Here is a 12,071-nt window from a genome sequence, read left to right on the forward strand (position 1 = left end):
TCTTGAAAAATGTAGCACTGCAGTTACATGGGTTATACATATACTTAAATGCATGTATAGTGTTTATAGACTTATAAAACTCTAGGCACTATTGTCGTCATATTTTGGGAAGGTGAAAATCATAGCATAAGCAGTTTTAGGTATCAGAAATGCCTTGAGACACTTTGTAACTTGGTTAACAGAGGAGCACATAACTTTCATTTCTAAGAAAAAAGGATTAGAAAAACCCATTAGTAGCTGTTGTGACAGCAGCCGTTGGGGAGTAGATCTATCTTAAAATTGAAAAAGAGAAATAAGAGAACCAAAGACTCAAACTCCAGTTCATTTTCCCTCTCTGGAATTTGTCTTTATCTGACAGATAAAGGCAACACCCTATATAAATCTAATTCTTACACTGTTTACATCCCATCCAGCTACCAGGCACTACATTAATGACATATCGAATTGGGAACTGTGTTCAATCAAAAGGCATTAAAGTACTTATTAACTAGGTTTTACGGAGCTTCCAAAAAAGGTTAAAAAGTTATTTTTGGTGGCTTTATGGTAAGTTGACCTTTTAATTTTTTCTTCATGGTTTATTGTCCCCATGTGAGAAAACACTTTCTAAACACAGCTACGTATTTGGACCAAAATATTCTTCATAGGATGATGCGTTGTCTTTGCATAAATAACGAATCAGTAATTATATATCACACATAAAAAATGACATTATAATTGGTCGAAGCACAGCTTCAACCGTTTGTGAATAAAAGGAAAACCTCCCCACAACTTAATTGCAACTTCAAAATTTCTACCAGCCTCATGATTTGTAAGTTTTAATATGGAAGTTTCTGCTTTCTACACTTTACACGATGGGGATTATGAAAATAGTGCTGCTGGGAGAATGGAAGGAGGAGGAGTGCGTTCTTAAAGTACATTTTAGCAGAGTTGGGAGTAAATTGCAGCATAATAGTCAAGGTAGGACAACTGCTAGGCTTGATAAAATAATGGTTGGGGATAAAGAATGGATAATTTCCTACAAAAGAGAGATTTGTATAAAATATAAAAGAAAACTGTACCAAAGCACATATAAATATGAGCTGGGCATGACTGAAAGGCAGTAAATATCTATAATCTCTTCTCTATAATACAAATCTTTTCATATAATACAAATGAAAAATAATGTACTATAGAAATAATTTAAGCATGATTTAAACTACAGTTACTGATTAATATTTGAAAATACACACATTTATATATAGCAAATCAATCAAATAAATCCCAAGTCATATAAGCTGTTGAAGAAACAAATTATATTTATAACCAAATACATGTGTTGAAAAACTCAATTTTTCTAAGAGAAACCACTGATCACATTATTGCAAATGTTTATGTATAGTTCAAAAGATCAGTTTCTACAAAGTCACAATATATTAATAAAAATCATCTTTTTCATGCATTAAACTGTTAGAACTATTAAACTATTAGAAAATTCAACTCGAATTCAAAAAGCATTTGCAAACAAATTTTGCTTTGAAATTTTATATGATCCATGATTATTTAGAATAATTGCAATATCCTTTTATTCCAATATTATTAAATACCCCTGTATTACAATATGCATATAAACCATCTAATATGCCCCTGTATTACAATATGCATATAAACAATCGTTCTTTTATTTTCCTTCAGATATTTTGTTTGGATTTCTACATATGGTGCCTCTTGCTATTATCTAATTCTCCTAATACCAGAATAGAAAAGCAGTCACTTTGCTCATGGCATAATTTTGCCTTCATTTAACTAATTGGGATTATTAAATTTGTGCTTAAGAGCTATGAAACAGATTCCAGAGGAGAAAGATCTTAACCAGTGTATTAAAAATCTCTGTTGCCAGTACTTTTGTCCCTACTTCAAGGCAAGACTGAAGAATCGAAGACTAAAATATGAGAAGAAATCATACATCTCTCAAGGGATCTTCTGCTAAGTTTTATGACACCAAAATTCTAACTCAGCCCCAAGTCGGCCAAGAATGGGTTTTCATAGACACATGCTTAAGTTTCTGTATGACCAGAGAAATAAATCTGCTATCTCTAATTTCAAAATATTTCCAGAATCTGACATTCTCTCACTACCAAGTCCAAGCCACCAGCATCTCTTTTTCAACTCTTGTTGATTCTATTATTGGTCCCCTACAGTTCTACTCTCAACCCAGAAGCCAGTGTGATCCTTTTAAAACATGATTGAGATCATGCCACTCAACTGCTCAGAAACTTACAATTGCTCTCATCTCATTTAGAATCTTCTTTACAATGGCCCCAAAGGCCCTCCACAATCTGGACACTCACAACTCCCATATCCTCATCTTTTTCTATCCTTCCACTGGCTTGTTTTGCTTCAGCCACTTTGGCCTTCTTGTTGGTGCTTGATTAAGATAAGCTCAGTCCCACATTTGGGCCTCTACTCTATTTCCTCTACACAGACTCCATGGCTGACTCCCTTACCTTCTTCCAATCTTTGCTCGAAGGTCATTTCTACCCTATTTGAAATTGCAATCCCGCCACTTTCAATTATACCTACGTCTACCCCTGTAGTGGTCCTATATCCCCTTAACAGATTCTGGTTTTTTTTTTTTTCCCAAAATACGTATCACCTAGTAATACACAATATTTACTTATCATTTTTCTTTGTTTGCTTGCTTCTATTCTGTCTCCCAATGTTATAATAAAAGCTGTATGAGGGCAAAGATTCGTTAGTCTTTTTCACTGTTTTATAAGCACTTAGAATAGTGTGTGGTACATACTAAGAGCTTAATAACTATTTTTGGAATATACGAATCCACATTCCTTAGGTTTACTTGTCCTAACAATTTTTTATTTCTCAAGAGCAAGGCAAAAAACCTGAACTCAAGAGGACTTGAACGACTTTGCTTCACACTATCTTTGGCTTATAAGCTCACTACCAGCTTTCCCTTGTGGTCTCGAACTTGAACAAGGGTTGTCTCTATTTCCTGATCCTATTTAAAATCTACATTAGGACCACCATATCTCCTACCCGTGAGCTTTCTTCATATGGCCAAGTTTTTCATCACCCTCTTGGTTACCCAAAGTATAGCACATTTTATTCATTCCAAACAAGGCATCTGTACTATAATTGGTTTTGATGAGACAACTGAAATGATGCGTGCCTGATATTTTTTCTTTCCTTCCATTGATTTCCTCCTTGTTTCTCTCCTTATTTTATTTCTTCAATTCTCCCTCCCTCCTTCCCTCACTCTCTTTCTTCCTTACTTCCTCCCTTCCTTCCTCTTCCTTTCAGTGATTTGAAACTCCAGTGCCATGTGGAATATTGAAGGGATGTGGGCAGATATCCTTGTCTTGTTCATGTTCTTCAGGTGAAAACATTCTGCTCTACCATAAAGAATAATATTAGCTGTAAATTGATTCTCATTATTGCAAAAGGTAAAGCATAGCTGTCATTCTTATTATAAGCTATGTTCTTATTTTTGTCCTAAAAATTCACATTTATTGATACCAAGGCCTAATTGAACAGCTAAGGATTCCCTGAATGAGGGAGCAGCAGAATCACTTGAAGAATTCCACTCCAAAGGCATGAACTATTTCTAAGAATTTCTCTACGTAAATGCTAACTACACAGTAAATATGTCATTATTTATTTCAAAAATGTCCTAGATAGAGTTCCCCTATAAGCAGATTCGAAGACAAGGGATGTATTTGGGAACGATCCAAGGAGGTGCTAGTAAAGTGTGTGTAAGGTAAGACAGAGAGCAAGTAAAATGTATCCTATGAGGCAGGTTTTTACTGTGTGCGATGGGGTCTTAATCGTGGAACAGAATTTTGGGTCAGAGCATAAATCATGCTTCAGAGTTACCCTAACTGAGGAATGAGTGAGTAGTGGTATTTATCCACCAAAAGTTATTTGTTATTGGTTGAGGTTTGCTGGGGAACACGGGGGATGCAGAACTTTAACTGCCTGACACTCATGAGCTTTGATTACTAGAGAGAGCCCTAAGGCAAACAGTCAGAGACACTTGGATCTGGCAGCTACCAGTCAGAGTACAAGGCATGCTGAGTCAGGAAATGATATGGGTGACATCCCAAGAGTGTTTTATCCTCCAATAAAACTGATGCTTTCAGTAAAATTAGGCATATGGAAACATGATGATAAATCCTTTCAGTTAATTCTTTTAAGTGGATCATTTCTACTTTTAGGATAAGCTTTCAAATATTTAACTCTCTCAAGAGAAAACCTTTTGGTAATTTAAAACTTACGATGCTAAGAAATTCTATGTTCATGCTTTCATATGAGATACTTTAAGGCAGGATTTGACGGTTTAACACAGTAATTATATTTTGGAAAATTTTATCATGAAAATAATTTTTTCTTAAAAATGAAATGCAAGTTAATATTGCTCTAAACTTCCAAAAAATTGCAATTCTTCTAAAATTATGTACTCTTGTCTGTTATGAGTATTATTAACATTGTACATATAAGCAATCACAATCAATTAACTGTTAATATTGGCTCTGAAATAAGAAAGAAAATATTACTTATGTGTATGTTTCTCATTCTTCTCTAGCTCTGCCTTAGCTAGTGTTTTTGCTATTAAATGCAGATTTCCATATATATATGTATATATATATACATATTTATATATATATGTTTGTGTTTATCTGCATAGTCTCTGTCAACATGATTACGTAGCTTTCCAATTCAATACATCTATTGAAACCATACGTGCTATTTTAGTTGTATTTTGTTTAGAAAGTAATTCTTTTAACATATTACATATTATTTGTGTTGTACTGCACTTTCAAAAAATATGTATGTTAAAGCACAGCAATACCTACTATAGTTCTGTAATTTGATTCATGCATATCTGTCAGGAATAAAATCAACCACAACTTCAAACCTTCCCAACAAGCAGCTGTACAATTTATGCACTGCTTTTCTATTTTTACTACTGAATAATGACAATGATGAATGCCTTTAACAGGAAATACATATTCATTGAAAAGACTGAGCTCAAAACTATCCCCCTTCAAAAAAGTCAATGAAGGCAGGAAGCCCATTCACCTGCTGGAGATTTGTTGGGAGACAGAAGGAATCATGCCCACAACTGTATCTTATGGGGATTCAACCATTTAGCTAAATTAAATCTACAATAATACCATATTATAAACCGCAGTAATCAATACTATTATGATTGATGTCAGCTATAATAATATTAAATAGATCAGGATGAACAAATGATTCACTGTGAGTGTAGCCAAGGGTCTAACATTCTGAGTATGCCAGGCTAAGAGGTATGGAGACAGAGTTATTCAATGGGCAACTTAATAAGATCAGGGTCACTAGTCTCCTGAACCAAATGTCCATGAACCTGGGAAGGAATGGATATTAGCTCATTGGCAATAATTTACTTATTGAATGACAATGATGCACTTACAAACTATGCTGCCATCAGAACTTAGTTAATAGAAATAATGACAGGAATTCTGGCATGTCAGCTGTATTTTATTAACTGATTAGGTTTCTTTTCTTCATTGTACCAATAAGTGATTTGACTTTTACTTCAAACAGAATAAGAAACAGTGCCATACTGACATGGATGGAATAGTTTCAGAGATCTGTGAAGCTCTTATTTTACTGTGTAATTTTATAGCTTATTTGATATAATGTTAAGATATTAAAGTCAAGTCACTGAAGATACTGCAACACCGATTTCCAAAACAAACAAATAGCTTTATCCATTTGTATATTCATACAGGCAAATGTGTGATATAGAATGAGCTTCCAGGAAACAATTTGAGTATAAAATACTTTAGCTAATATGTGCTGCTGATAGCAAACCCATCTTTTGCCTATAATCACATACTGTTTGCATTTGAAAATACCAAGCTCTGGGTATACTATAATATTTCATTTTGAGTGTAAAATGTACGATCATGAAAATTATCTGGAGACACATTATTATGTGCATTTTCTTGATCCTACATTCATTTATCTTCAGACACTGCCTTCTAAAATTCATAGCCTATTTCATTATCATGATTTGCCTTACTTGAGAATTTAGTAACTTGCTGTTGGTGGTTTGAAAACAGCTGGATTTTGTTGGTAGCCTTTAACTGGCAGTTATAAAGAAAATATTTTATTGATTTCTATTCAATTTTATTCCATATGTTATAGCACGGGTATTGACATTAATTTGAAATTGAATATGTATACATAAAAAATATAAAACAAAAACAATATACATTACATATAAATGAAAAATCTAATTTCCCTTTTTGGAAAATGAAACAGAAGTCATCCATTAAGTAGGAATAAACTGTTCTTCCATCAAAGTTTATTTTCTGGTGGTTCCTCTCTGTCCCTACTGCATGTAAAAATGATCATTTTTGTGCATTTCTTCATTTTATGATGTCTCTCAAAGCTAAATATTGTAAAATACACCTTCTAACTTATGTCTTTCTACCCTAGATTTCTGAAGCCAACCACACTATCAAATATTTTTAAGAATTCCATGTGAAAGTCAAAATGCCATCATGATGCATACAATTTAAGTCAATTGTTCTGGCACTATGAATGATCAGTATGATTACCTTATAAAATATGAATGAAAGTGCTTTGGTTTTACCTTCAGAGACTCCTCTTGCTTAAAGAGATCTTCAAAGTCCTTAGCACAGAGGTCAGGAGCATTGAGAAGTTGTTCCACTTCTGATAGGGCTTGTGAGACGTGAGTGATTTCAGTCAAATAAGTAGAAGGCACATAAGAAATTTCCAAAGGCATGTCTTCAGTCATCACCATCATCGTTTCTTCACGGACAGTGTGCTGGTATAGATATACAAAAGAATAATTTTTTTTAGCTTCCTAACAGTGAAACCTCCTCCATTAAGTTTATATAGGTCTCATTCTACAGCTGACAAGTGAATCTACAAACTGGGCTGAAAATGGATTCAAAACCTCATGATGGTAAGTCTAGTAAAAAGGTGATTTATTAATTATATACCTACTTTTTCCAGAAAGTGTTAAAAGCATTTCATAATAAGTGACACACACATATTAGCACCATAAACATAAGACGAAAGACCATGAGGTCATAAGGAGAGTAGTTTTATCCTAAGAAAAAGATGATTTTTGCAACCGGCATTTAAATTTCTAATTCTAATTTGCAACTGACATTTAAAATCCTAATTTTCCTGGAAATCTAGATATGGGATTGGGTGAGGGGGACTCATATCTGTTTTATTCCTAACACAGGCAACTTTCCTATATCTATAGGAAAGTTCATTGAGATACAACAGATACGAAGTAGTTAGGCTGGTATGTAACTTTGTATTAAGCCCTCTTCTCCTCCAAATTCTAGACATTAGCTCCTGTTTTTGTTGCTAGTCTCTTGCTAAGTTAAGCTGCTAATGAAGCTGCTATATGAGCAGAACTGACTGTGGAATTTATATTTTAAAAAGAACTCCAGAATGTCCTGATATATAAGGGAGCACTAGCCTCTTCTCTTGCACCTACACTTTTCTAACTGGGATCCAAGTGCTAGACATGATGAGAATTTCCAGCTCCAGAGTCCTTTTGGAGTTTCCCAGTAATACCTCTTTCCCTATTCTTTATAAGAGCAAAAAATAAATACTACTTGGCACGCAAATTCAGAAAGATGGATGACCTGTGCTCTCTTCTGTCTACACTATAGGCAGCAAAATTCTTGTAATTGAAATTATTCTCCCAATAACTTTGTCTAGAATTGATCAACTGCCACCTGCCTGTTGATGAGGTCACCTGAGGGTTTCAGTGGTAGGGTCTCTGGGGAAGTACAAACGATAAGCATGCTAACGTAGCCATTTATTACTGCACAGCCTTTTATGACAACACCATACTTATTTTTGCAGTAATGTAATAAATTGGACTTTGGGGATACTAGACTGAACCCCACACAAAGAGGAGTAAAATTTACAACCTGGTCACTTTATGTTTTGTTTTTAATTTCTCTGACCTAGGATTTTCATACTCAATTTTTACATGATATAAAAAATGAAATAATTCTAATTTAGATATCTCATCTACTTGTGATATAGCAAATTCACAGAATTGCACAAATTAGCTATTAAATAATTATACCTTTTACAACATTTGTTTTATTGTGTATATCTGGACCAAATCCATGGCACACATTCCTTCATGTTCAATGGAATAATGTATATATATTTCTCATTTACATTTAAAAGGATATTAGAAACTTGAGCCAGAGTTTGATAAATAAAATTCAGAATTTAACAGATTTCTTAAGAAATTCTTAATTTCACTATTTCATCATAAGCATTTTACACATTTAAAAGAAAAATAACTCAGCAGGCTATTTGAATGTGAAATTTTCACTGACACATTAAACAGTAGAATCAACAGCACAAGTAACACAAGCTTGTGTTTTGCATGCATTACACTGGTTGGTGACCATTATGTTGTTCTTAATAAAATTTACAAGTTAATAAGCTCGTCTTTCTTATTCACGTTAGTTGCTGTAACCCCTGCAGTAAAGATAGCTTCACATCATCTAAAGCAAGCATATTTCTTATAATACTTATTTAATGCTGCAATTATATCTGCCTTTAATGATACATTTTACACCTGTAAGTTTTTGGAAAACAAAGGTTTTTGTTATCAGGAACAGAGTAAGTAGAAGACAAGTTGTAGTTTTTCATTTATTTATTAATTTGTTTTGTTGTTTAATCAAGGGAGTTGTTTCAGAATTGGACATATCTTGAAAATATTTAGAAAAAAATCTGGGTGGCCTTAAAAAAAGCAGTGGGAATTCAGAAAAGTTTTGATGCATGTCCTCATCACTTTTTCTTAAAAGAAAAATAATTCTAAGATCTTTATATCTATTTTCTGATTCTTCTTTGGTATGTAGTTTTCTCAGTCTTCATTACTTTCATTTGAGATGCTCTCAGCTATCTTAAATTCATATTGGTGCTTAATAAATATAGTAATTGTGGATTATAGCCAGCAAGAAACTTAGCTGTATGGTCAAATATAAAGCAGAAAAAGACACTCAAAATATACTCACTTTTGTCTGCTAACTTGTATTTAACTTCCTTAAATGAAATTTCAAACCAAAATTTTGACTATTTTGGCATTTGCAGAAAGCAACGTTAAAAAAAAATGAGATTTGCCAATGAATCCAGGAGCTGGTTTTTTGAAAAGATTAACAAAATAGATAGACCACTAGCCAGACTAATAAAGAAGAAAAGAGAAAAGAATCGAAGAGGCACAATAAAAAATGATAAAGGGGATATCACCACTGATCCCACAGAAATACAAACTACCATCAGAGAATACTATCAACACCTCTACGCAAATAAACTAGAAAATCTAGAAAAAATGGATAAATTCCTGGACACATACACCCTCCCAAGACTAAACCAGGAAGAAGTTGAATCCCTGAATAGACCAATAACAAGTTCTGAAATTGAGGCAGTAATAGCCTACGAACCAAAAAAAAAAAAAAAAAAAAAAAAAGCCCAGGACCAGAAGGATTCACAGCTGAATTCTACCAGAGATACAAAGAGGTGGTACCATTCCCTCTAAAACTACTCCAAGCAATACAAAAGAAAAGAAATTCTTCCCTAACTCTTTTTATGAGGCCAGCAGCATCCTGATACCAAAACCTGGCAAAGACACAACAAAAAAGAAAATTCTCAATAAAATACTGGCAAACCAAATCCAGTAGCACATTAAAAAGCATATCCATCACAATCAAGTAGGCTTCATCCCTGGGATGCAAAGCTGGTTCAACATACACAAATCAATAAATGTAATCCATCACATAAACAGAACCAATGACCAAAAAAACCACATGATTATCTCAATAGATGCAGAAAAGGTCTTCGATAAATTCAACACCCTTGCATGTTAAAAACACTCAATAAACTAGTTATTGATGGGACAAATCTCAAAATATTAAGAGCTATTTATGACAAACCCACAGCCAGTATCATACTGAATGGGCGAAAGCTAGAAGCATTCCCTTTGAAAACTGGCACAAGAAAAGGATGCCCTCTCTCACCACTCCTATTCAACATAGTATTGGAAGTTCTGGCCAGGGCAATCAGGCAAGAGAAAGAAAGAAAGATATTCAAATAAGAAGAGATGAAGTCAAATTATCTCTGTTTGCAGATGACATGATTGTATATTTAGAAAACCCCATCGTCTTAGCCCCAAAACTCTTTAAGCTGATAAGCAACTTCAGCAAAGTCTCAGGATACAAAATCAACGTGCAAAAATCACAAGCATTCCTATAAACCAATGACAGACAGAGAGCCAAATAATGAGAGAACTCCCATTAAAAATTGCTACAAAGAGAATAAAATACCTAGGAATACAACTTCCAAGGGATGTGAAGGGCCTCTTCAAGGAGAACTACAAACCACTGCTCAAGGAAATAAGAGAGGACCCAAACAAATGGAAAAACATTCCATGCTTATGGAAAGGAAGAATCAATATCATGAAAATGGCCATAGCGCCCAAAGTAATTTATAGATTCAATGCTACTCCCATCAAGCTACCATTGACTTTCTTCACAGAATTAGAACAAACTACTTTACATTTCATATGGAACCAAAAAAGGGCCCATATAGCCAAGACAATCCTAAGCAAGAATAACAAAGCTGGAGGCATCACGATACCTGACTTCAAACTATACTATAATGCTACAGTAACCAAAACAGATTATACTGATAGCAAAACAGATATATAGACCAACGGAACAGAACAGAGGCCTCAGAAATATCACCACACAACTACAACCATCTGATCTTTGACAAACCTGACAAAAACAAGCAATGTGGAAAAGATTCCCTATTTAATAAATGGTGTTGGGAAAACTGGCTAGCCATATGCAGAAAACGGAAACTAGACCCCTTTCTTACACCTTATACAAAAATTAACTCATGATGGATTAAAGACTTAAACCTAAGACCTAAAACCATAAAAACCCTAGAAGAAAACCTAGGCAATACCATTCAGGATACAGGCATGGGCAAAGACTTCATGACTAAAACGCCAAAAGCAACAGCAACAAAAGCCAAAATTGACAAATGGGATCTAATTCAACTGAAGAGCACAGCAAAAGACCCTATCATGAGAGTCAACAGGCAACCTACAGAATGAGAGAAAACTTTTGCAATCTATCCATCTGACAAAGGGCTAATATCCAGAATCTATAAGGAACTTAAACAAATTTACAAGAAAGAAAAGACCCCATCAGAAAGTGGGCAAAGGATATGAACAGACACTTCGCAAAAGAAGACATTTACGTGGCCAACAAACATAAGAAAAAAACCTCATCATCACTGGTCATTAGAGAAATGCAAGTCAAAACCACAACGAGATAGCATCTCACACCAGTTAGAATGGCGATCATTAAAAAGTCAGGAAACAACTGATGCTGGAGAAGATGTGGAGAAATAGGAACTCTTTTACACTGTTCGTGGGAGTGTAAATTGGTTCCACCATTGTGGAAGACAGTGTGCCGATTCCTCAAGGATCTAGAACCAGAAATACCATTTGACCCAGCCATCCCATTACTGGATATATACCCAAAGGATTATAAATCATCCTACTATAAAGACACATGCACACATATGTTTATTGTAGCACGGTTCACAATAGCAAAGAATTGCAACCAACCCAAATGCCCATCAGTGATAGACTGGATAAAGAAAATTGACACATATACACCATGGCACACTATGCAGCCATAAAAAAGAATGAGTTCGTGTCCTTTGAAGGAACATGGATGAAACTAGAAACCATCATTCTCAGCAAACTAACACAGAACAGAAAACCAAACACTGCATGTTCTCACTGATAATGGGAGTTGAACAATGAAAACATATGGGCGCAGGGAGGGGAACATCACACACTGGGGCCTGTTGGCGGGTGGGGGGCAAGGGGAGGGATAGCATTAGGAGAAATACCTAATGTAGATGACAGGTTGATGGGTGCAGCAAACCACCATGGAACATGTATACCTATGCAACAAACCTGCACATTCTGTACATGT

General features: G+C 34.6%; 1 protein-coding gene across 1 annotated transcript in view; it reads right to left on the reverse strand.

Moving 5' to 3' along the window:
- Positions 1 to 12,071, reverse strand: part of DMD (dystrophin) — a 2,218,635-nt gene that overhangs the window by 1,180,700 nt on the left and 1,025,864 nt on the right. Inside the window, exon 42 of the mRNA XM_063601607.1 lies at positions 6,641 to 6,835. Coding sequence (XP_063457677.1) covers positions 6,641 to 6,835 — 195 coding nt within the window. The remainder of the gene's footprint in view (positions 1 to 6,640; positions 6,836 to 12,071) is intronic.

Source organism: Pan paniscus, chromosome X, assembly GCF_029289425.2.
Source record: "Pan paniscus chromosome X, NHGRI_mPanPan1-v2.0_pri, whole genome shotgun sequence".
NCBI classification, from domain to species: Eukaryota; Metazoa; Chordata; class Mammalia; order Primates; family Hominidae; genus Pan; species Pan paniscus.